The 26,220-nt window shown below is 41.6% G+C and overlaps 3 protein-coding genes across 8 annotated transcripts in view; 1 reads left to right on the top strand and 2 right to left on the bottom strand.

The window, feature by feature from the left end:
• The window catches only part of LOC310816363 (uncharacterized protein), a gene marked incomplete at its 5' end in the record, with an annotated part of 28,203 nt that extends 13,181 nt beyond the window's left edge, over window positions 1-15,022 (bottom strand). Inside the window, 4 exons of one of the 6 annotated variants that reach the window (XM_083686526.1) lie at window positions 403-535; window positions 1,403-1,571; window positions 4,283-4,368; window positions 14,940-15,022. In XM_083686526.1, the coding sequence (XP_083542652.1) occupies window positions 403-535; window positions 1,403-1,571; window positions 4,283-4,352 (372 nt within the window). Of the gene's footprint in view, window positions 1-402; window positions 536-1,402; window positions 1,572-4,282; window positions 4,369-7,187; window positions 7,239-10,505; window positions 10,734-14,939 lie in introns of those variants that run through there. The other 5 variants (XM_083686527.1, XM_083686524.1, XM_083686525.1 and 2 more) reach the window with 5 other exon arrangements.
• Window positions 15,023-16,501: 1,479 nt separating this feature from the next.
• Window positions 16,502-18,832, bottom strand: lygl1 (lysozyme g-like 1). Its single transcript, XM_083686560.1, has 5 exons — window positions 18,655-18,832; window positions 18,304-18,387; window positions 17,979-18,175; window positions 17,083-17,221; window positions 16,502-16,976 (listed from the first exon to the last, which is right to left on the bottom strand). The coding sequence occupies exons 1-5, from the start codon at window positions 18,752-18,754 to the stop codon at window positions 16,843-16,845; spliced, it is 654 nt and encodes a 217-aa protein (XP_083542686.1). The 5' UTR covers window positions 18,755-18,832; the 3' UTR covers window positions 16,502-16,842.
• A 574-nt stretch (window positions 18,833-19,406) lies between these two features.
• Window positions 19,407-25,965, top strand: ids (iduronate 2-sulfatase). The gene is made up of 9 exons (XM_083685758.1): window positions 19,407-19,598; window positions 20,487-20,623; window positions 20,748-20,925; window positions 21,346-21,434; window positions 21,703-21,903; window positions 22,148-22,318; window positions 22,546-22,672; window positions 24,064-24,240; window positions 24,782-25,965. Exons 1-9 carry the CDS (start codon window positions 19,520-19,522, stop codon window positions 25,330-25,332), a joined length of 1,710 nt encoding a protein of 569 aa, XP_083541884.1. The 5' UTR covers window positions 19,407-19,519; the 3' UTR covers window positions 25,333-25,965.
• Window positions 25,966-26,220: the final 255 nt, after the last annotated feature.

The following is a 26,220-nucleotide window of genomic DNA, read 5'->3' as shown; positions in this document are numbered from 1 at the left end:
TTGCAATTGAGCATTGCATTGCATTGTATTTATATATTGTATTTAGTTAGAGTGTATTTTAGCTTTAGTAAGTTTATTGTATGTGTATAAGACTGTTGAGGCCCTGCGTGAACCAAGCCTCTCGCTGCTCTGCTGGTAGATTATGTGACAATAAAGAGCTTTGAACTTTTGAATTTGACACCAACATGAACTACGCCGGAGACACGTTACTTTCACCTGACGTAATGCTGACTGAGTACATATAATGTAATGTTTTGTTTTCTTGTGTGTTATGATTTTGTATCATCTTTGAAGTAAAGACACTGTTTGGATGGACAATAAAGTGCTATTCTATGTCACTATAGTGGGTGCAGGTTTCTCCCACATGGAGTAATGAAAAGCACTTCCTGTCCTACTACTCACCTGTAGAGATTTGACTTTCCCTTGGATGCTGTCCTGAGAGGCTCCGAGACCCTGGTTCCCCTCTGATGCCGGCAAGTCAGATACAAAGACACTGTCATGTGACAGAGCCTTACTTCCCATGTTCATCTTTGACCTTTGACAGAGAAAAACAGAACAAAAAAAATAGGAAGTTTCATATACGATAACAATTCTGAAATTGAGAGCTTTCCACCATAGAAGGAACATAACATTAACGCAACATTTTTTAAATGTCCTTGGAAGCAGTCAGGATATAACTGGGTCATCTCCATTAGATTATGTTGAAATAAATCAAATAAAGTTTGTTTAAAAAGCAAAAAAGAGTAGAAATGCTTAGTCACTGCTGCCATTTCAAGGGAGGACCTGCAGTATAAGGCTGCACACTTAACAAGCAAAAATTCACTCAGACCTAAAATTAGGAGGAGAACAGTCCGTTTTTTATTCAGGTGAATGAGTGGGAGGGAGAATGTTAATTCCCTGCGGTCCACTCTATATTAGGACAAATATGCACATTTCAAGTTGTCAACATACCCAATGAGGACTTTAGGCTCTCTAGCAGAAAATCAAGATTGTTGCTAGTTACCACAACACAGATTAAGTCTAATCCATTAAAAGGGAATCTCCATTAAAAGGGATTTCTAGTCCAGGAGTAGTCATAATGTATATATAGTAAATCGGCTTTAAAGGGATAGTTCTCCCAAATTACAAAATCACATATTTGGTTCCTTACCACAAAACAGTCTATGGACAAGGACAAACTACAATCCACACTTTGGATCTGTTTATCTGGTCACTGTCACTAACCTCTAACTGTTAGAATTTGTAAAGAAGTCAATGGACCCTGAATTAGCATGTTTGAAATTTCATGCCTGAATAATTAAAGTAATTTAAATCAATTTCAAACATGCTAATAAAATAATGCTAATAAAATAATTATATGATAAATGAAATAATAGTTTGTGTCCTGGTAGTACTATCTTACCCAGAGCCCTTGTCTTTTTCAGAGCGGATGAGTGTGGGTTCTGGGGTGTTGACATTGTCGCTGGAAAGGCTAGACTTCAGCCCACTGTCCCCGACAGGAGTGGCAGCCTCTTTTCTTTTCTTTTTAGCAAAGAAGTTCTTGAAAGTCTGGAACTTGGACTTCTTCTTTCCTAATATGAAGAGAATGTCATAGTTACAGCAATGAAATGAGACTATAATGCACATCTAGTTTTTCACAAGAGCGGGACAGGAGGTAAAGACATGGTAAAACATGTAAAAGCAATGTCCGCTCACTGCTTGCTGCCCCCAAACATGATCCTTTAACCAAGCATAATTCAAAAGATCAGGCTTTGGAGCAGCAAACAGTGAATGTCATAGTTAGAGTATAACTAATGTAATTCACCAGCGGACAGGACAATAGGACAGTAGGAGCAATCCTCTTCACTATTGTTCCCTTTTCTCCTCCTGCAGCACAGTAAGACCATCTAAATGAAAGCCTAGCTTGTAATAGACTATCATTATCTGCTATTTTTAACGATTCCCTCCTGTAAGAAGTAATTTACCCTCTGTTGGTCATAAAGCTCAGGTAGCCTAAATGAGTAAGGTAGTAAAAACACTCACAGTGTTTCCATTAACATTAGCACCACAGTGGAAAAACTCAACACCTCACTTTAACGACTTGAAGCACTTTTTCATCTGTAATAACGCCCCCCCCCATCCCCCCAATCTTTGGTGGGAATAATAGCAGGTCAAACACATTTGTTGGCTAGCTTGGGGTAAGATGGAGCCTACAATATCATTCATTAATCTGACCCATTGCTGGAGCCATTTTAAAAAACAAAGAAATACGTCATTACGAGAAAGGTTTACACTTGGGGCAGGAGAAAGGCCAATGCTCAAGGAGAAGGTCAAGCTAGTTAGATCCATAGAAATGCTGTCAATATCTGGGAGGGGATGACCTTGATGTGAACAATCTAAGGATGAAGACCTTTACCGGCCAAGACAATGCTCTGATTAAAGAGCGATTGCATGTAGGAGTGAAGGTTGGTACTTCCGACTATATTTCTATATAAAGCCACACAATCCTGCGGCTCACATGCTCTTGACTGGAAAACACTTGAGATCCAATTACAGAGCAGGGCCACTGGCACGATAGAAGTCTTTAAATTGGGGCATTCAGTGTGGCTGAAGGGAATAGAAAATCCCCGTAGGAGAAGGACTAGGGATTTATGGGCAAAATGTAAAGCAAAAAATAAGCAAAAATGTACAGTTTACAGATAAACATACCTAGCTATAGACTAGGGTCTAAAACATTCTCACATTGAGGGACAGAAGATGGGCTTTTTTGGCTGACGGAACAAATGTTGCTTGATGGTGGAACATGAACAGAAGATGGACAGAAACAGACAAGACACGTTCTGGACACTGAACATCCTCATTGGTCTAAAGAGCAATCCAACCAGGTCACCCATCTTAAGTTGAAGTTAATTCAATTACATCCTGTTGTGTCAAGTCATGGGGTGCAGTAATACCTTTGGGAAGTGGGAGCACTGGGCAGGCACTGAAATATAAGTAAAGGCATGAGTAAGGGCCCTTGAGGAATTAGATACCAATGGTATAGCACCAAGGTCTGCCAGGCTTGACGATAGCTTAACTCCCTGGTCAGATTTCAGCAGATCATTTAGCTTGAGGTAAGTCTCCAAGCCTCCCTTGCCCTTTGACCTCTCCGGCCGCAACAAGGATGCTGCCGCGGGGCAGCCGTCGGGCTACAGAGGCATTATCCACTGGCTCGTCGCCTAGCATACCTTCCGCCATTGATTTTAATTGAATTTAATGGACTTCACCCTCCCCGTCCCCTTTCGTACTTCAATCCGATAGAGGAGATTATCCCATCTTGTCAGTGTGACCTATTCTCCAAGGAAATGGCTAATCCATGTCACGGCTAGCCCTCCGTAGTGACGAGGCTAATTGTGACCTTGCTGCCCGGTGACTTCCTGTTTCCCATGGTGCAACACAGCAGGGGTAGTAGTAGTAGTGGTGGGAGGTTGGCGGACAGACAGATTATGGTTCTTATGTGAGCTGAAATTATGAGCTTTTTTCATACTTCATTTCCTGCCAATAAAACTGCAAGAAAATCTCTCTCTTAAGCCTGACCTGATACTCACTGAAGCCATTGGTTTTCAGAGAGAACTCTAAAAGTACTGATGGAGAATGCTGATACCTCTGCATGGGATCACTTTGAGGGATTCCCATCATCACAAAATCCTTTCACTTCTTCAACTTGCTATGAACCCTCGACAAAACAGCTCTCAGACACAAATCCTCAGCGGAGGCATGAAGCCCTGTAAGCTGTGTGGACAAGGAGGGAGTAACGTCACTGTACTCTGCAGATTAGATGGAGCTAAATCTGATCTAGATAGGATCTGTCGTCACGCAGATTTGTAGTGAAATACCAGAGGTTTATATTTACCAGGGACAAGAGAAATGGGAACAACCATTTAAATTGTGAATTAATAATATAAACATTATGGAAGACTGGCCTCTGGGGATACTCCTGAACCAAAAGGGGTCCTCTAAATAGTCAGAAATAATGTCATGAAATTACCTCATTATATAATACCATGGCACTTACACCTATCCAATCCTGTCAGATCTACAGGGCCCAGTATTCAAAACATTTAATATGGATCAGAATTATTTTTTGCTATCCAGGATCAGATCAACCGGGTGATTTTGAGTAGTATAGGGGAAGTCAGCCAGATCAATGCAAAAAATTATCCAAATCATTCTGATCCAGATAAGACATTTTTTAAATACTGGGCCCAGGTTCTAGGGGTTGGATTGGGATTCAGCATCTGAATGCCAGTTAAAGGGGCTTTACCTGGGCATTCCTCAGTGGCATCTGCTGGCTCCTGATTGGTCACCATCACATCTGGAGGTCCAGTGGCCATGGTGCTGCAGTCACTGCTGACAGGGAGAGAGACAGTTATTTACTCTAGTTACTACTATGGTGGAAAAGGAGGATCTGAAGGCTCACATGGGTGAGGAGGTATTTACTATGGCAGAAAAGGAGAATCAGTAGGCATAAAGGGAAAAAGAGACATTTACTTTGGATCAGAAAGAGAAATCAATATGCTGAATCAGAAGGAATGAGCCATTTAGTGGGGAGGAAAAGGAGAATCTGTAGGCTCAGAGTGCTCAGCCTTTCAGGGGTTTGAATGAAGAACATGAATGTGACTATGGACTGTTAGGACTGATAGCCAAAGGGCTTCTTCTGTTTATAAGTATAAAGATACAAATGTAACCCTGCTCTCCAAACCCATGATCTCCCACAAGCACAATGATATTCTGTTCCTCAACTGTACACACACACCCCACGGAGGGCCACATATATACATAGGCTATCTTCCAATATCCACACACTAGCGCACCACTTAGAGTGAAGTCATGTATTGTCCATGCAGTTTGACTGAGTAGTATGGTTATTGGAACATTGTCATATATACCCTCCAGTCATACTGAGGTGGGTCTCAGCTCTACGGTATCTAACCCTGTATCTAACCCTGTATCTAACCCTGTATCTAACCCCGTATCTAGCCCCGTATCTAACCCCGTATCTAACCCCGTATCTAATCCCGTATCTAGCCCCGTATCTAACCCCGTATCTAGCCCCGTATCTAACCCCGTATCTAACCCCGTATCTAACCCCGTATCTAGCCCCGTATCTAACCCCGTATCTAACCCCGTATCTAACCCTGCCGTCTACATGAAGAGGACTGGTCTCAGTCTCTACCACTCTGCCACGGTCTCTACAGTCCCAGGATGCCCTAAGTGTCACTGGCACCACCCAACACATGGCACAGCAAGAGCTTGTGATAAGCAGCCGCTGTCTCTGACAGATAACTGGAGGGCGGGCTGGAGACCAGCAGGAGGAAGCCATCAGAGGGGTCAGTGACAGGCAGCGGCAGCCTCCGGCCCAACGGAATGGCTAAACAGGATGTGGAGCCAATTTGGGAGCTCGACCCCGCATAGAAAACAAGTTAATGAAGATGATTCAAATGCAATTAGCTCTGCATGTATGATTTCCTGTCCAGTTTGTCAAGGGCCTGATGAGAGGTTCAGCTTTATTGGAGTAATATGGTTTGTGCAAATTAATATCTATGGCCTTGGGGATGTTGAAATAAAAGGTAGAGCAATTTCTGGACTGTTTCTCAGCTAGTGACTCATTCATTTCCATATTATCTTAGGTCTGGCAATGATGATTATGAGAACAGGGGGGGGACACCCAACATAAACAGTAAAAGAAAGGGCGAGAGGTCACTATGTTGACATTTGTATTAATAATGACACCCAGCATGGCCAAATACTAGAGGGACAGAATAAATATAAACGACTATGAGAAACTCCAGGCCATACTGCCCCATGGGAATACGCAGCTGCAGTATGTAAGACACTTCCTGATGTGTGACATAAGCTCCAAGCATCCTGTGTGTGTGTGTGTGTGTGTGTGTGTGTGTGTGTGTGTGTGTGTGTGTGGTTACGTGATATATATGTACAGTTATAACAGTTATAACCCAGCTGAGGTCTGGATTCAGGACTGTTCCTATTGAAGGAAGTTTAGTTGCTTATTGTTATTGTTGACCTAAATGTTTTGCTTGAGTGTTGACTATATGGTTATCATATTCATATGACACAATATCAACTAATTTCTTGACTCATTCAACCAAACAATCCATTGTGCCCCTTGTTGTCTAAGGCAAATCTTCCATGATGTAACTTTAACTTAAAGCATGGTCAATCCCATCCATGCAAATGCTGTATGAAAGGGAAAAGATTAAATCTCAAACACAGTAAGCTTCTTTGGAGAGATTGAACGTGTGTTGAATGGGAATACTGGGAATACTTCAACCAAAGCTAAAGTTACTTAGACACAACAAAACGTCTGAGAAACAGTTCAGAGGCGCTACCTGTTTGAATGTTTAATTTTTTTTTCTCAACTGAAGTTTATATTGGCAGTGTTTATATTTAAAGTGTATTCTAATGAGTGGAAACATTCCACAATGTTAGTCAAGGACACAAAAGCAGACTTCCATCACATGAGAGCAGAGCTAGCTCCAACCTAATGAGAGGCTGGTCTCCCTGGATGGCGGCCATTTTTACCATTACTCTCTTATCTGATAGCTGCCGTTCATTTCCTCTGCCACGCTCAGGAGGAAGCGTCCACAATCCGCGGTTCACAGTTCCACAGAGAAACAATACTTCAGAGATACGTGGTTTTATTACCTTGGGACCATGCGTGACTGACACAAACCACAAAAACAAGGAAGTCTATATCTCTAGCACAAACACGCAGTCACTCACGCACACTTGATTAAAAAGACTAGAGGGGAGATAGCAGAATGGGGATCTAGAAGAGGGATCTGGAGATGAGTGGGAGGGCAGGGCACAATGTTGTGGAACGCTCTGATAGAAATACATAATCTAGAACAGACATGGCTGTAAGTAAGGAATCATGTCAGCTCTATTCAGGACATTTCTATTTGCAACGTTTGTGACGTTGCACCCTCCTATTTGCGACCCAGTTGTGCTGGTGACAAACAACATTGGGGGATGGCGGGGTGAGACGCCACCTGCGGCTGTTCTCACAGCTGGCCTTAACCTCCCACAGTCGTCATTTGTGACCTAAACCCCCCAGTCACACCGCTCCGCTTTCACAGGGGAAACATCATCCAGAGAAGTGGAGAGCACAACTGAGTACGCACTAGCAGGGGGGCCAATGAACTGACCTTGGACGGCCTCCAACACTGGAGCCATGCGATGACGTCCTTCGTTTCATCCCTTAACTTTGAGGGAGGATTTGAGGGGGAGGGAGGAGAGAGAGAGAGAGTTGGTGGGAAGGACAGGATCAAAACACTTAGTTAGATCAACAGAACACATTCTTTTGCTTGGTGAGAATGCATTTGAGCACTGGGACTGGGAGGCATTGGAGTGGTGACTGCAGTAGTATAAACATCTGATGAACTTTATATGGAACTTTAAAGACTCAGTATGCTTATTGACAAAAGCAATGAAAGGATTAATGCCTTTTTTTTTTTTACTACAACCCTAAGATCTTATGAGTAAACCCAATTTTTGTGGTGTGTTGAGTTGACCATTCCTCTTTTTTGTCATCATGTTCTGACACAATCATTTGGCGTACCGACTACACAGGTAGACGCCTGCCTATTTCAAGGAAGACACAACCAGGTGTGTGCATTGTTTTCGCCCATTCCCTACACCAAACTACAGATGTGTCACCTATGTTATGCAATGCAGGATTACAGGCCTCTTTGTCTCACCAGACATTGGCAACAACTTGATTAACACACACACACACGCACACACAGACGCACACGTACATACAGACACGCAGACACACGTACACACACACCTCCAGTACAGTGCCATCTGGCCTAAGTCTTTAACAGATGATGTTGACAAAACGGAGGCCCAAATCCATACACTTCAAATCAAAATTGGCTGTGCTGAACATATTGTGCAATGTGTCCCTGGATACCGTCTTGTCAACATCTAGGACATTTCTAATATTTTGGAGAGAGAGAAAGAGGGGGAGAGGGAGAGGGAGAGGGAGAGAGGGAGTAAGTAGAGCAAAAAAGAGAGAGATTTGCGAGTTCTATACCTCAACTAACAAATCAGTACCTGAAGTCAATCCAATGTACTGTATCAGACAAATCTAAACATTAAGAACCAGTGCAAACCACATACTGGGTTAAGGGCATGAGTACATTATTACATTACATGTTCACAACACATTCCACTCACTAACTGTTGAATAGCGCAATCACAAATCCTCAGACTGTCCATGGCTGTTTTTGATGGTAAAAATAAAACTGCCCATGTGAAGACTGTTACGAAATGGAGCTGCCAAGCTATGAAACTGAGGGTGTTGTTAGGGAGTTTGTATGGGCATGCCTTTAATTTCAGTTGGCGAGACTGAGTCTTTTGGCAGTTGAAATTATACACATTGCCTGCGGAGCATAGGGTGCTGAAGATACATTTAGAACAAGTAAACTTAGAAAGCACAGGAAAGAGTTTTCAGACTTTATGCAATGTTGAAAACGAATGCAAATAATTTCCTTATGTCCATATTCAGCCCCAGCAAACTATTCCACAGAACTGTATTTGTGTCATTTAATATCAAAACAACTACAACAACCAAACAGGAAATCCAGTGAAATGTACCAGCACATTCCAAACAAAATGACTACCGCCACTGCTGCCTGAAAGAACTACTAATATTTGCACTGTATAAAATTGAATAGCATGGTAGGCTATCAGAGAATGGAAAATGTGTCTTGGATTGTATTGGCCTAAAACCAAATGCTTTCTGCAATGCTTTGCAAAGACGTTTTATTTGGGTGGGGCCCATATGAGACGGCATACTGTATTTGAAGTGGCGGTCGGATAATCACAACATAGTTCTTCTTCCCCAAAGTTCTTGCAGCAGTTGGATAAACCCTCACATACCTTGATGTTTGTCTAAAGCCAGAGCCACAAAACCATGGCATTTCCTTAACCCCCACCCCAGTTTCTAAATGAAAGGAATGAGTGACTGAAAAAAAGGCTTCATGAAGTTGTTTTAAATATATGTATTCCAGGGTTAGAGTCGATTCCATTTCAAATCCATCAATTCTGGAAGTGAATTGAAATCTCTGGAAATTGTATGTACAACAATTTTCTAATTCTGGAATTTGAATTTGAATTCAATTCTCTGACTTGAAACAGAATTCACCCCGACCCTGATAAATAATTTCACATAGTTGTACATAATCTAAAAAAGAACCTATAAGTGGAAGGGTTACACATCTGGCCCAAATACGAGGCGTGTGGCAAGAAAGCCATTCTGTGTGTGCACGTTAATGGGCAAGAAGGCTTAACATGCTTGAATGCATTAATCTAGTTTGAACATATTAATCCATAAATAAGGGAGGGGGCAGGGGGGTGGACATTCTGTTTTGCATTAGGCACCCTTTCAGGCAGCCCTACTTTAAAGACATATTGGCATTAACTAGATCAGACGAGAGTTATATTTGGAAAAGATGGGAGAGGTCTCAAACTGTTCTGGTTGGGTGATACACCAGGTTAGCAGACAGCCATGTGAAACTCCACAGGTGTCCGACATATCTTATTCAAGCCAAATACGCTTTTCCAGTACCTGTTTTACTGCACAGACTAGACCTAGGTCAAACACATACTGTACAGCGCAGGCATGTCAAATACTTCCAAATAACTATTTAAAAATGGAACCAATGAGGCACACCTAAATACTAGTGTAGTCATACAAGTATTTGATGTATACACAAGTACTTGATCCATGTCTGGTGTACAGTACATAAATGGTCTCAGTTTCTAAGTCAGTCTGTGAACAAGATGACACTTAAAAGTAACAACATCAGACTGCTGCTACTAAGAGGAACTAGTGTGGGACAGCTGATAGGAACCATGAAATGGTTTGTGTGGGATGTGGAGATGGATGTGAATAAACTATGGCTGGCCTGTTATTCACCATGGAGAGAAGAGCCGACCCCTGTTAAGCTGGGTTACTGTTAAATGACTCAGTTTAGATGTCGCTCACAAAAGAGATGACTCTCACATAGTTGTCAATGAACTAAGCAAGGGGACTATAAAAGGCTTTTATTGTCTTAAATGTCATGACACTAAAAGGAGAAAGGGGTGATCGTGCTCCGACACAGCAAATAAACTGACCCATACAAAGAAAGACACAATCCAGGCCACATGGCTACAACAATGTGCCCTCATTGGTAGTTAAAGCCTACTTTAACCGAGAGGTTTACTGGCAAATGGCATTGGTCCTGCTAGGCTAAGACTTACAAATGAATGTATGCCTACTTTATCATATCAGGGCTAGTACAGTAATGATAGACCATTTCTAATACAGACAACAACACTTCATGTGCTCTAAGCAGCATGAAGGGGCATGTTCACTTCAGATAGAAGCTTTGGCGATACACCCAATGAGATCTCCTCAGTCCTCAAAACAGCCTGACAGTATATCAAACACATTTGAAGTAGAGCAGACTTACTTCTTTCCCCGTAAGCAGCCGTAAAATCCAGCCATGGTTTCAAGATGGAGAAAAAAAGCTTAGATATGGCTATTAAGGGATTCTTCTCTCTCTCAGTTCATCCTTCACCAGGCTCCCAGAGACTTGATGACAAATACAAGACTCTCTCTTTACAAGCTCACACTGCAATGGTTAAATGGCCACCACGACACACAAACAAACAGCCCACTTCTTCAGACACACAAGTTAAGACAAGATAGCAGTGCAGCTGGTGGCAGGATAAAGACACACACACGCACACACACACACACATACACACTGCTCACTTGGATTTGAGGCTCTGCCCTCCCCAAATGATGAGCAGCAGACAGTGGGAGGACACGAGTGTGAACTAACAGCCCGCCCCAAGCTGCTCTTCCCACCCCCGACACCACCTCCCGCCCACTTCTTCTCTCCTTCACAGAGCCTAATCCCAGACCGACTGACTGGCCGGCCAGCAGCCCACAGCCCACAGCTATTGTCTCTGAACCAGGCGGCTTACTTACTTACAGCCACTTTGGCCCACGTCTTGGTGATAATTAGTTAAAGGGGGTGGGGGGGGGGTAGGGGGCATGAGGAGACACAGGGATTGTCCCGGCTGAGAACTCTCATCAAATCTCATCAGAAAAAAAGACACAAAAAAAACAGAAAACACACTGCCACTGGTACCACCCAGGCCTGGAGCCAGTGTGTCAACAATACAAGCAACAGATGTCTTCAGCTCAAGCTCTAAGAACAACTTTGGTTCAATTTAATCGTCTAGGGATGGAGAAGTCCAATGGATGACTATGTTTAGAGTCAACATAGAGGCTGTTGATCCACATGGTTTGATAATCTCTCTTGAAAGAAGATGCTATGGCACAAATAAAATTGAATGTAAATGCATTTAAATGACACTGGGGAGATACAATTTCTACTTGTAGTCGTATTTAAGTCAGGGGAGAACCAAAGGGTCTGTGAGATTGGGAGCTAGAACTGTGGTTTAATTTTCCAGTATGTAAAGAATTTGGCAAAGCTGGATCAGAATACGACTAAAATGGCCAGATCTGTTCGGAGAGTGTCCAAAATGCCATGGGAAAAAGAGAATGTGTTTATGTAAACAATGCCAGACTCTAAGTTTATTAACTACAGACCTATGAGGTTCTGTTGCAAAATCAAATATTTTCCTCATCCTGAATATGTAAACACAGAGAGTGATCTCAGCGTGAGTTATACTCGACATTGGCATTCCAGAAGAATACTATTTGGGTTAATAAAAAAACTATTTAAATAAATACATGGCAAATCAAAACACTTCACTTATGAACTCACTGTTAACTATGTCTTCTGATCACAAGTAGCCTGTTTGACATCTACTTCAATAACCAGTCAGAGTCAGCAGACAGTTGTGCATTGTTCCTAGCTCATATGAGCATTCTACCATTTAATCATCAGCATCACATCAAGTGACAACATCATGCACGAGTCTCCATTCATACAAAGTATATGTGAACTAATTTCCAAAACACATCCATCATACATCCCTCTTGTTTTTAAAGCTAGGAGGAATGTCGGTCAGTTTTCCTCCTTGAAAAAAAGTTGGTATTTCCTGAAACATTTTTACACTACCCCCACAGAAAGCCATACTTGCTTGGCTTGACTTCAACTGAGAAAGTAGAGCAACTCGCCATAGTGAGAAGCAGAGTACATATGTGTCAGTAGCAATGAGTGCGATTATTTCTCAATGCAAATATAAATATAATAAATATAAAATATAGCTTGCAAATGGTGTATGCTGGCATTTTGCTTTAGGCTTTGATTGTTTGCATGTGTTTAAGAGCATTACAGTGTTGCATCATTTCCATTATGAGTTCTATAGGAATAACATCCCAGCCAGCTCCAGTTGGCCTGAGCTGTTGCCGTTCTTCCACATAATGTCAAATAGGAGTTACAACACACAGTCCCCAAAAGGTGAGCGCCCAAAGAGTAGCACTATCATACTATTAGAAATCCTATATTTCTACTACAGCGCAAAGCCATCCTTGGGAACACTGTTGTCCTTACATTTGCAGATCACCAAGGTGGTTAAAAAGCAGAGTAGAAGAATCCACAACCTTATCTCGAAATGGTTACTTCTAGAAATACGTTTTATTTTCAAGAGTTAAATCTGTGCCCATGATTGAGTGAGAGGCCCTGTTTCCCCTGTTCTCTCAAACCCCCTTGTCCCCTCGACAGTTTGCTCTGACTCAAGTTTCTCTAGTCAACCCCTGTAGAGTACGGTTTCTTTTCTTTACACAAAGCTCTCGGAATTCCTGCTCACATCTGGAACACATCTTCTGAGGCAGCTCGCTGGCCCGAGTTCTAATTAAGGCCATGTATGCACAACTGTAAATAACTCAAAAAATGATACCCCACAGCTCCTCTGAGAGGCTGTCCATGCTGGGTGGGTGAGACCAAACGTGCCACTGACGGGTGTGTTTACAACTAGAACAAAAAAAACAAACAAAAAACTGCTTGTCTGGTCTCTGGTTATCTTCTCATGGCGCTGGACACCTTTTGGAGCTGACCCCTGAAACAACCCACTCTGCTCTCCCGCTCTCCACATGAAAAGAGACCCTGCTGGGTTTTATAGCTTGCTAAAACTGCTAAAGCCCCCTCAAGCCTGCCTTTTACCTCCAGTTGTGACTGTTTCACTGGGCATTCCTTCCACTCGAAATGTTGCACAGTATGTGTGGGCCAGCTGTGAGGGCACGCGAGTGATTTAGCCAAACAGTATAATTGCATGGTGATGATCAAATAATTGCAGCTTGCAATTAATGGTGTTTACCTCTTTTGTATGTCCTCTGTCCCCGGTTGGTCCATTGAAAACATGAAATTAGTGAAGCTCAATGTAGCTAATGATCCCACACTGGTCAGCTGAGTAGGTAACAAGTCAGAGGACAACTGCAACTACAATACAGTACACAATAACCCCCCTGTTAAACTGGTCAACCTTGTGATCTAGCTGACACGGCCAATAAGCTCCCGTCATGGCATCCTGCTTAGGTATAACACTCTAGGATACCACAGTTAGAAAACCTCCCAGCCAAGGACACCAGATTGTTGCTTTAATTATGAGAAATAACTGCCACAACAATCCAGAGAAAAGGCACAACAAAACTGTTAAGTTGATCACTTGGCGCATATCCAGTGAAGTATACTGTACTCAACCTGTTGAAAGCACCATAAGGAAATGTGCAATGGGGGCTAACTATTCTAGTTGTGCCAATATACTGAAATACTTTGATTCAATTTATATAACCACAAAATTGGACTGGATACCATGCACTACCTATCCTCTTTCTCAACCACCAGATGACTACACATGCTTTGTGTTCGCAGCCATGTGTGTTGAGTTATGCCGACTTGTGCACCTAAAGCCAACTTCCAGGTTATTAGTGCTCCTGCCTGGAACATCTGCACTGAGCTTGGACCCTTCCCTTTGTGTTCATTCCTCAGAGAGGGTCAAATCAACCCTACTGAACCACTGTAGCGACCCTCCCTTACACAGGACAAGACCACAGATGAAAATGGTCCCACTAAATAGGATAATAAGATTGATATACAGTACTGTACTGCATATTATTTGTGAAAATCCATTGTGTCCCATTAACAAAAATATGTGAATTCTGCTCTCTGGAATGTGGGGGAAACAGTCAGATCACATGGACCTAAACAGAGCACTCTGGCACAACAATAACCAAAGCTTCTGAGTCAACAGCCTTTTCTTCTGTGTAAATCTAAATGTAAATGTAGATTTTGATGGGGTGTTCAGATTAAATGCCAACACGAATTTCAAATAAGTTATTGTGAACAGATGTTGATATATATATATACTGTACCACTTCAGGTTTCATACCAATGTATCTGTTTCATATGACTGAAGTACAACTTACTTAACTGACTTTAGTTCAACTGTACCTCAACATCTGGTATAGCTGCAACTGCAACCCGACTGCTTCTCATTCGGGTTGCACACAATACAAAAAATCAATAAATAACTTAAGACCTGTTATTGAGTCGGATTCAAATGTCAAAGAAGATAAAGAGAATGATCTGACACAGTTAGAGAAATATAAACCATGAATGCGTTGCAAAGATGATACTCTATGCAGAACATAATGGCATAGCCCAAGTCTATGAAAGGCACATTGGCTAGACCCACTTGCTTCGCAGGCTACGAGTTGGATCGTATGAGAGCGATAATTCAATGACAAGCTATACAACGCAGTAACAATGCGCAATACGAGAGAGCGCAGTTTGGGGTATCAATCTAAGTAAAGTTTGAGAGACTATAACCTATTCGCGAAAAGCGCAACTGGTCCATATGGTAGACTGTGACTAACTATAGGCTACCTAACTTTACCGCAGTTCCTCGTGAAAATAACAGGTACTTACAAAAGGAGATATATTTCTGAGGATATTTGCAGTCATCCATCAAAGAGTCAAGGCATTAGTGATTTGTGATTACTGCCCCAGAGAGGTCTCTTGTCTTCAACTACGGACCGCCCCTGATCTGCAAGGAAGTGCACCAGTTTGGAATTTCGCTCTCAACGATATCGCTAAAGAGCTCTTAGATCTTCGTAAACAAAAGGTAATAGGCCTACAGCAAATACTTTCAACACTAATGACAACACTACACCTTTTATCTTGCCATTACAGAATTTGACACCCTTGATGAATTGTAGATTTAACTTTCACACCGCAGTATTTTTCCAGTTATAACTTGATGTAGCCTACCTTGATTTTAAGGAATATGAAAAATCTTACTTTTACATAATCTAACAAATGGACCTACATTGTGTTAGTTAGTTATTTTTAAAAAGACGTTGTTATGATATCTTCAAAACATTTTAAGTGCAATTGGTATGTGAAAATGCACACTCCATTTATGTTATAATATTTATGTTATGGCCCACTCTTTGATAGATGCACAAATGGCGAAGTCTGATGCTTTTAGTCCTTGACCAGAAAACCAATACATTCCAACATAGAGCAATTAGGTTCAAGGATCAATACTTCAAAAGTGCTTTATAAAATACTGTATAATGTATTGCCTTATTGGTCCCAGTAGCTATTAGTATGCCCCTGTTCCATTTAAATCATTTAAATCAATTAAATGTACTTGTCTGTGTATGGTCATTTCGGGACATTTTAATAAAGATTCAGTTAGCCTACACTCACCCAACACTTTATTAGGAACACTTGTACACCTTCTCATGGTGGTGTAATGGTGTGTGTGTGTGTGTGTGTGGGGGGGGGGTTCTTGGCACACTTTGGGCCCATTAATACCAATCAATCATTGCTTGAATGCCACAGCCTATTTGAGTTGCTGACCATGTGCATCCCTTCATGGCCACAATTTACCCATCTTTTAATGTCTACTTCCAGCATGATAATGCACAAAGCAAAAGTCGTCTCAAACTGGTTTCATGAACATGACAATGAGTTCAGTGTTCTTCAGTGGCCTTCCCAGTCACCAGATATGAATCCAACAGAACACCTTTGGGATGTGGTAGAGCGGGAGATTCACAGCTTGAAAGTGCACCTGAAAAATCTGTAGGAATTGCGTGATGCAATCATGTCATCATGGACCAGAGTCTCAAAGGAATGTTTCCAACATCTTGTAGAATCAATGCCACGAAGAATTGAGGCTATTTTGAAAGCACAGAGAGGCCCTACCCAGTATTAGTATAGTGTTCCTAATAAGGTGTTCAGTGAGTGTATATCCCTAGGAAAGAAATATGCCAGGAGAGATTGAAGAACTGTGAGAAAACATCTGTGGGTGACAATGCACTCTAGTGGCAGCTTTGAATAAATGCACCATAGAGGATTTTGCTGTGAATCTAACTATATTATATCATATGTAACTTTGAGAGCCTGGATTGTCTGGAATCTTTCATGATAGAATTAGGTTACTGAAGACTTCAAAACCTAAAGAAATGGATGAGGCTGACCACAACATTTTCAAATGTATTTAATCAGAATATAAAGGACATAAAGTTATTCTAATTTATAGTGTACATGCCCCACAACCATTTCACAGCCTCTTGATGTATTGTTCTGCTGCTCTTTTTTGTAAATTTGTAAATTTGTTATTTCTGTTAATACTTGTACATTTCTTGCCAAATATTTGTTTTTTATGTCCATGCACCAACCTCACCAAGTCAATTTCCTGTATGTGCAAATATAATTAAAAAAATACCAAATAAAATAATTCTGATTCTGATTCTGATTCTGATGTCTTTACAATGGTTGGAACTGAAGTCTGTCCTCAGTCAAAAGTAACCCCTCAGTATCCTTAATAACCATGACTTTTGAACCATTGAGATCTGGCAACAACATCATTGGCATAGTCATTCCCAGTGGTGCCAATGTCCATTCTCTCATATGTCTGAACATTCCTGTCCCCAGCATTGTATGCAGATATCCCTCCTGAAAAAAAAACATAGAAAGTGTTGGCCATGTTGCCTATGCAATTGCTTACATAACAAATATACAAAATCAAAATACAGACTTATGAGTGTGAGGCACTTGTTACCCTTCAGCTGGTGTTCCTTGGGCCATTGAGAGAATTTCTTCTGAATCCTATGGATGAACTCAATGAGAATCTCTGTGCCTTGACTGATATGGTCCTCACTGTCCCATTTCCCCAATGGCTGGTGGTAGCGCTTGTCAACCTACAAAAAGGAGAGATCCATCTACTATAGAAATCAATAGATAACACTTCTAATACATTGTCAAATAAATATACAGTCACTTAGTCACTAATAGTCACTAAGTATTCAGACAGTGGTTAAGCTGCTTAATCTTATTTTTTGCTGCCAACTGTGAGTCAGTTGTCCTAGGCGTAGCCGCCTGGCATCATAGGGCAAATGAGGCAACTGCTACCTCACTTTTCAATCGGGGGGGTAGAAGTTTTCCACCCCCCCCCCTCCCCCCCCCCCCCCACACACACACAAACACTTTTCAGCAAAGTTACAGTGCATTCGGAAAGTATTCAGACCCCTTAACCTTTTCCACATTTTGTTATGTTACGTTATGTTTGTTATGTTTGTCATTATGGGGTATTGTGTGTAGATTGATGAGGGGAAAAAAATATTTAATCAATTTTAGAATAAGGCTGTAACAAAATAAAATGTGGAAAAAGTGAAGGGGTCTGAATACTTTCTGAATGCACTGTATGTGCCGATGGTCCTAGGTCATTGCACATTGCAAGCATTTATCCCTGCCATTCATAACCATGAAATATTCACTTCCAGGCTGTGTTGGTAAATAGTCAAATGCATTTTGAGATGAAAGTCTCTTCCTCATACTCCTGTTCCCGTTTACGATCATATTTCAATGTGCATTTCTTGTACTTCCTCGTCCTCACACACACAGACACAGACACAGACACACACACACACACACACACACACACATCAGAGTGCCAACCTGCATGAGCCCAAAGCCGTTCCCGTGGTCCCCCCAGCCATCGTCCAGTACCGCCCCAGCCCGGGACTCTCTTGAGATGATCCCACTGATGATGGCAGGGTCGATTCCATGCTTCCTCCCCACTTTGACGATGACATCCTTGTATCTGTTCGTCCTACTCAGGTCATGCTCTGCAAGCTTGTGAGAGGCAGCCACTCCTTAATTAGCAAATTAGGAAATAAAATGATCATTTACAATGATGGCCTGTAAAATTGTTTGCATGGGTAAGATGGATGTTATGAGTTATAGTATGACTTTTTCGTAATCATGGTTTGCTGAGACATACCCTGGACAGTCAGCTTGTCTTGTTTGGCTGTTGTCTCTGAGGCACCACTGGTGTCAACTTTTGTAATGTCTCCAAAACTAGAGGCTGAAATTAAGCAAGTTGTCACAAAAAGTCTAGACCAATCAACACATTTCAAAACTAGATAAACAATTCCTGATGTGAACATTTTGTACATGTCCCATATCAATGCCTTTGCCTATGCCAAATTAGTAAATCAGAAAGGCTTAGGTACAAGAAATGATAAGATATGGTTCTTTCAACTGGCGCATTATCCTACATTATAAAACTGTGAAACCAAACCATATAAAGAGTTTATGTGTATGTGATTAGATAATGCTGAACAGAGCTCACCCATGATGATGTTTTCTCTTGCCGATTTCCTGATACTGGAGGTTCCTGGAAATGTGAACCCTTTAAGGTAGGCTGAATAATGAGTCAATAATGATGACATAATTACTTAATCCCAGTTACTTAATCCCTTCTGCCTCCCCTGTCTGTGTGTGTGTGTGTGTGTGTGTGTGTGTGTGTGTGTGTGTGTGTGTGTGTGTGTGTGTGTGTGTGTGTGTGTGGAGGGGGGGGATTTTGATTGTGAAAGGTTGGTAAACCTTTGGTAAGCTGTGGTCGAAACGAAGGGAAGAGGAAGCCCATTTGACAGGTCCAGGCATTTTTACCAAAATACTGTGTAGCTAGCAACCACAATAACAATGCAGTTGCTATGGATGTGTGTAAAGCGTTTAGTTGTTCTTGTGCGTTGGTGCATATGAGCTTTAAAATCATGCAAAAGCATACACATACACGTACTTACAAGCACTAAGAGAAATTATGTTATTTTTATACAATTACAATACGTCCCTGATATTTAAGCAGAAAGTGTAAAATGTTATTTGTTTAAATAAAGAGTAATTTATAACAAATTGTAAATGATAGGACTACAAAATAGCTAAAATATATAATTGTATCTGTTCAAACTGTACGCCACCTTTAATGAAAGGCGGAGCGTCTGAGTTTCAGGTTCCGTGTCTACCAATGGAAACAGAGCAAAGAGGAGGAGCTATGAGCCAGGAAGTTATTTCAGCAGACATGCTGCTATGTTTTGACAGGAACCGTGAATGACTGCCTTCCGTTTGTTATTGGAGCCAACATCCATGCCATCCCTAGAATGTATAAACTACATTAGCTTAACATTCTTTTAATTTCGGAACAGCTGTGTTACCTTATGATGTCGCCGTTTGCCCAGAAATGGCTTTGCGTCCTGAGTTTGTCCATTTTCGCACCTGTGGCTGTTGCAGGAAGAGGTAACTAACTTGTAACTTGCTACTAGCAAGCTTTAGTTTAAGAAGTGGTGAATTGTGTCGTCTTGATGATGAAGCAGCTGATGTCACTAGCTGATGAAGCAGCTGATTGACGTTAGCTTCACAGTCTGCTTGCTACCTGTTCAAGTTGATAAGTGGCAAAAGATCCTTTCATTGTTTTTGCTCGTGGCCTCCATATTAGAGCCCCAGTCAGTGATTCCGCATGCATACGCGGTCACCATCATCATGTAAATAATGGAGAAAAAATACTTTCACATGCAAGTAGCACTTGGTTTCTATGTGTGCATCTTAATTCATGAATGACATTCCATGAGAACAGCATAGGCCCTGCTGTACCCATTTCAAACATGAATGAAGCTAAACTCGTTGTTTGTCTCACGTCAAGAAAAACCTAAACATTCGAGTATGTAGCATTTGGTCCTCGTTGTTTTGGTTATGATAAGGTAACGGTTATGCTATCTTCATTGAGATTAGAAGTAATAATCATCATATTAAAGCCATTTCATCATTTGAAATGTATGAATGTACAGTACCAGTCAAAAGTTTGGACACCTTCTCATTCAATGGTTTTTCTTTATTTTTTAAAATTATTTTCTACATTGTAGATTAATATTGAAGACATCAAAACTGTGAAGGAACATATATGGAATTATGTAGTAAACAAAAAAGTGTTAAACAAACCAGAATATGTTTTAGATTCTTCAAAGTAGCCACCTTTTGCTTTGATGACAGCTTTGCACACTCTTGGCAAGGTGTATCCAAACTTTTGACTGGTACTGTATGTATGAAATGCATATTGCTGACAGTGGCTTTAACATGGACTAATCTGCGGTTTTCTCATTGAGGTATAATATATGTTTTTTTCCTCAGACAGGTTCAATGTTCTGCTCATTATCGCGGATGATTTAAGAACAACATTGGGATGCTACGGGGATCCTGTTGTGAAGTCACCAAACATTGATCAGCTTGCTTCCAAAAGCAATGTCTTTAACAACGCTTATGCCCAGGTAAAGGTCTGTGTAGAATTGAAGCAGATTCATTGATTGGATTTCAATCAATGAGCTAAAATTCCAACTTCTGTAATTATTCCATTCTCGCCTATAATTTCAGCAAATGTATTTGCATTTATAGCAAGCGGTGTGTGGCCCGAGTCGGACCTCATTTCTAACAAGTCGAAGACCCGACACAACAAGGTTATATGACTTTAATTCTTATTGGAGAGTCCATGCTGGGAACTACACAACTCTCCCTCAATACTTCAAGTCAAAGGGCTACACTACTATGTCAGTTGGAAAGGTTTTCCATCCAGGTAAGAAGCTATTTGTCTTATTTGACCTTCTTTTTTATTGTTGATAAATGGACTTATCAGTCTATTATTTTGTGAAACTAAGAGAGACTGTTCTGTTGTCTTGTCCACCATGTTCACCATCCACTGTGTTCCTCTGAGTGACTGAATTGACTGATTTGACATTCCAGTAGTTTTTGTTTTTTTTGTCCATATATTTAAATAAAGAGCCAAATCAGCCTGTACTGCGCTGTCTGAAGACATTGAAATCAGTGAATATTAAAGAACTGCATTCAAATGGCCGATATTCATTAGGGTTAGGCTAACCCTAAATTGCTCTCAAATGTATCCCTGACCCTGCTTATTTGTAAAAATGTGTCTCCCCCCTTGAATCGATAACTGTCTGAGTTTGTCATGCTAACATGTTTTGTGTTTGGTCTGAAGGCATTGCCTCCAATCACTCGGATGATTACCCGTACAGTTGGTCTGTGCCTCCCTATCATCCTCCCTCTTTCACCTATGAAAAGGGGAAGGTCAGTGTCCGCCTTGACTGCTGTTCAGCCTCCCACTAATCCCATTATGCCACTTTAGCCTTTTTGTTGTCGTCTTTATGTTATACATCACTTAAGATCTATTATTACTAATGTTTATTGTACTTTTTCTTATTACCGTTTATCGGCCCATACTGTTATGAATTGTAAGGCTAGATGCTTCACAGGCTCTTTTTTTCTTCCTGCTCTCAACTGATTGACTGTTGCTTAGCTGCCATCCAAGGGACATGCCTTATGCTCGTATGTTTAGGTTTGCAAGGGCAGTGATGGCAAACTGCATGCCAACCTCCTGTGTGCGGTGAACGTGTCAGAGATGCCCCTAGGGACACTACCAGACATTGAGAGCACAGAGGAGGCCATTAGGCTGCTGAAGTCCATGAAAGATGCTGACAGTCGCTTTTTCATGGCTGTTGGATACCACAAACCTCACATTCCCTTCAGAATTCCACAGGTACTTTCAGCTGCCCAGCTTACCTTGTTGTACTGTACTATGAGGGGGGCAGCCAGATAACACTGATTTAATAGATAAGATGTGCCTACCTGGTGGAGGTAGAAATTGGAGAGCAGGCTCCATTTCATGTATTACAATGATTTCTACTTAATAGAATGTGGGTTGTAGGTTACAAACTGATGTCGTCTTTGCACTCCTAAAAAGTATGTTGGTTCTGAAATTGCTACGCAAACTCTGTCTCAAGGAGTTCTTGAACCTCTATCCGCTGGAAAATATGACTCTGGCTCCAGACATTGATGTTCCCAAACGCCTCCCTAGTGTGGCCTACAATCCCTGGACTGACATCCGGAAAAGGGAAGATGTCCATGCTCTGAACATCAGCTTCCCATATGGACCAATCCCCAAGGAATTCCAGGTTGATTACCAATAGTTTTTTTTTGTATGAGCAAAGCATTTTCGACATAACGTCAGTGTCCTGCACCCGGATTAAGCTTAGTCCTGCACTAAAAAACAATACATTTTTTCTAGTCTTAGTCTTAGTGTATGGCTCTTCACTTCAAGCAAAGAAGCAAATATTCTCCAGTCCTCTTGATTGCATGATGTTGTTATGCATTGTAAAATGTGTGCGCTTGTGTGTTTCAGCTCAAGATTCGACAGCACTATTATGCAGCCGTGTCATACATGGACGCCCAGGTGGGCAGGGTATTGCATGCCCTGAGTGATCTAGGCCTAGCTGAAGACACTATGGTGGTGTTTACCTCGGATCATGGTAAATCAATGACACTCTTGTGTGTTACATTTTCAATTGAATTTGATTTCTCCAGTATTTCCTAAACGATACACGGCACATTAAATAATAACATTGACATCCATATTTAATGTTGAATAATTACATTCAAAACTATCAACATTTATAATTGCACTGATATACTGATGACTAAGATTCTTAGAAGATAAGTTAGCCTTTTACCAAATAGTCGGAAACTGAGTGAAGTTCTATGAAAAAACGAGAGTTGTAGCTCTCCAAGTGTACTCCCATGAAAACGCCACCCCATACCAAGCGATAAGATTCTTGAAAGAAAGGTACAATATAGTAAACAGAACAGTCTCTTTGTCTGAGAGTGTGAAGCCAGCTGAGGTGTCCACCAGTGGAGCTGTACTCCCCAATATCTTGTGGGAGAGTTTTCCGCAGAGACTTGAGAGAACTTATGATGTGCAATAGCGCATCATACATGAAACTAGGCTTATGGCAGTTCAATACGTGTTACACAGTTCACACACGGTTTCTATGCAATCTATCAATACACAGACATAACATATATTTCTAATTTTGGGTGCATCAAGTTTTGACTTACTTTCCAACAGAGATTTGCATGCAAGGACCTCTTTATCCACTAGATGGGGGCGTGCCAACATAAAACTTCTTCCTTTACAGTCCAGAGCAGACAAAGACCTCATCAGATATGTGCCTGAATCCATTTGTAGAATATGTTCACTTGACCGTAACCTGTGTATGTTGATATAGCGTAATCAATGTATGTCAAATGATTGGTGGTTATTAGGTTAACATTTTCCATGTCCATATGTAATCATACTGTTACTGTAAGAATGATTCCTTTCTTGTTTATTAGGGCTGACCCTATGTTTAAAGGGATGTCTCACTTAAAATGCATTGCAACATATCATGCATTTTCCTGTAGTTGATTCTCCCAGACAGTGTTTTTGCTTGTACTTAACAGCCATATCGTGTTTTGGCAGACCATGGGGCCCCAATCATTTTGAAAAATTAAATGTATACTGAGAAACTGTAAGTGAGAATCATCTATAGCCAAGATGAAAGGACAATTCATGACAGCCTGTATTTTTAATGGAACATTCCTTTAGAATACATTTAAATTTACACATGCATGTTGTTAAGTCCCATGCCAGCCAGTTTTGCTCCCTGGCTTTTCTTGAATAAAATGCAGAGAGAGAACATAAGAACAGAAGGAGCTAAATAAACAATGTATCGCCCAAAATACACATATTTTGACCTAAATGGCAATTTTCTGACTTGAATCATTGTGCAATAACATTGTGCAGCAGCAGGATGTCATATCAGCTGAAAGACTTCAAACTGACTAATGTGGGCCTTTTAAATGTGATTTGTTCCTGTTACAGGCTGGTCACTTGGTGAGCATGGGGAGTGGGCCAAATACAGCAACTTTGATGTGTCCACCCGTGTGCCCCTGATGTTCTATGTGCCAGGACTGACATCACTTCATAATTGGCCATGGCAGGACGAGACCTTCCCCTACATAGATGTGTTTGGCCAATCACAGCATCACTTTACACAAGGTACACTCACACACAGTTAACTGTATACCGGCTGTCTCAATACTGTCTTTAGTATTATTATTTTTTCCCCCCCATGTGTGCTTTCTGTCACATTCACTGATTTGGCAGAACATGACAGAGCGAAGCAATATCATATAGTATTATCCAGTCCTTTTAGCCTTCATTCCTACAAGGGTAGGAAGCCATGGGAGTATTGAGAGACAGTTTCTACCTGTGCCTTTGACAATCTGTCTGACTCCCAGAACATATGGGACACATTGGGATGGCCAGACTATGACCTCACCCCATTTGAAGTTGAGATTTAAAAGGGTAAGGGTTAAGTTTAAGGTTCTGCAGGAACCGCAGATGAGCATTTGCTGTAAGCTATATTCTGGCACAATGCATCAGATCTCAGGATCTAATAAACTAAATGAATAAACAAGGTTGGAGTTAATGGAAGGGTCGTCCTAAGGGGTTCCACTTAGCATCTACGGAAAGTTAATGGCGTTCTTCTGACCATAGAAATCCTATATCACTGGTTCTCCCTCCCTCTCCTCCACAGGGAACGTGGTGAGGAACGTGGTGGAGCTGCTGGACGTCTTCCCCACCGTGTCCTACTTGGCCGGGCTGAGGACACCACACCACTGCCCCGACATCTCCTTCAAGGTGGACCTTTGCACGGAGGGCAGCAACCTGGCCTACACCTTCACCCGCCACGAGAGGGGCAAAGACGAGGAGGACATCGCCTTCAGCCAGTACCCCCGACCCGCCGACACCCCCCAGGAGAACTCGGACCTCCCCGACCTGAAAGACATCCGGGTCATGGGCTACTCGCTGCGCTCCTGGGACTACCGCTACACACTGTGGGTGGGCTTCGACCCCGCTAGCTTCCAGCCTAACCTGTCAGATGTCCATGGCGGGGAGCTGTACATGCTGAAGGATGACCCCGGGCAGGACAACAATGTGTACAATAGTGCTGAACACAGTGTCCTCCTGGCCAAGCTAGGCCATCAACATCAGCTGTCCTGGGCCCAGAGCCTCAGACAGCACCTACTCTACCTCACCGCAGGGACCAAGCCTGAAGGGACAACTAATTCTAAGGGAAACGTATAACTGTAAGAGAAAATCTGAATTGTTGCTACTCCAATAAGAGACTCTACATTTTCATTCAAAGCATAATCAGTTGCTTATGACTGACATAACTCGGGGACACCTGAGGTAGTATGTTCTTACCATTATCATTGTGAATTGCTGCTGTAGTGTCGTATAGGGTTTCTTGGGTGCAAGCAATGTCTTCGCATAACTCACTTTTAATAGATATTGGGAATAGAAGTTGATGGCATGAGCTCTATAGAAATCATGAATGTAACGTGTGAACGGTGAGTAGGGGATTTCAGTTTGAATGTTTCTCTTATGTACTGTAGTTTTGCACCTGTGGTTGCGTAAGCATTGTGTGCGGTCACTGTAGAAACTGCAATGGGGAAAGGTATTCATTTAACTTGGAAAAAGGGGGAGAAAAGCACAAGAATTTGTATTAGGCCTGGCTACTGTAGTGTATCATATGTAGGGGACTTTCTTGGTTAATATACAGCACTGTAAAGTCTGTGCTACCATCCAGGTTTAATGCTTTGCACATACTGAAGTATAGATGTATCTACTGTATAGATTTATTTTGAACAAAACTTGCTCTGTATTGATTGAAAAATAAATGTATGTATCCAACCAAAATAAACAACCAGCAACATGGCTCCTGTCTCCCTCACTCTCTTTTTGGAATATATTCTTCTGAATGTGCCGCAGAAGCGGATACTGAGGTGGATCCTTGGGGAGCACCAATGTATTCAGCTCCAGCAGACGAGCTTCATTGCCAGCTGGGCCGGAAAATTCCACAGCCTTTTTTTTTTTTTTTGCAGTCTAAAAGCAAGGTCAGGGCAGTTGGCGATGGATCCATGGGCTGATTGAAGCTGATATTTTAATTGCTCGCTCCAAAGCAGCAATTGC

The sequence above is a fragment of the Argentina silus genome, assembly GCF_951799395.1.
Source record: "Argentina silus genome assembly, chromosome: 15".
NCBI lineage: Eukaryota > Metazoa > Chordata > Actinopteri > Argentiniformes > Argentinidae > Argentina > Argentina silus.
The sequence above is the reverse complement of the archived record's forward strand: the minus strand, read 5'-3'. Positions and strand labels throughout refer to the sequence as shown.

Coding starts and splice junctions, on each gene's coding strand:
- ids (XM_083685758.1), top strand. CDS start 19,520: ATGATGTCGCCGTTTGCCCAGAAATGGCTTTGCGTCCTGAGTTTGTCC. Junction 20,624..20,747: donor TTAACAACGCTTATGCCCAG/GTAAAGGTCTGT, acceptor TTGCATTTATAG/CAAGCGGTGTGTGGCCCGAG. Junction 20,926..21,345: donor TGGAAAGGTTTTCCATCCAG/GTAAGAAGCTAT, acceptor TTTGGTCTGAAG/GCATTGCCTCCAATCACTCG.
- lygl1 (XM_083686560.1), bottom strand. CDS start 18,754: ATGTCATCATTATTGACTCATTATTCAGCCTACCTTAAAGGGTTCACA. Junction 18,388..18,654: donor AAGAGAAAACATCATCATGG/GTGAGCTCTGTT, acceptor GCTTAATTTCAG/CCTCTAGTTTTGGAGACATT. Junction 17,222..17,978: donor ACGGCTTTGGGCTCATGCAG/GTTGGCACTCTG, acceptor TCCTTTTTGTAG/GTTGACAAGCGCTACCACCA.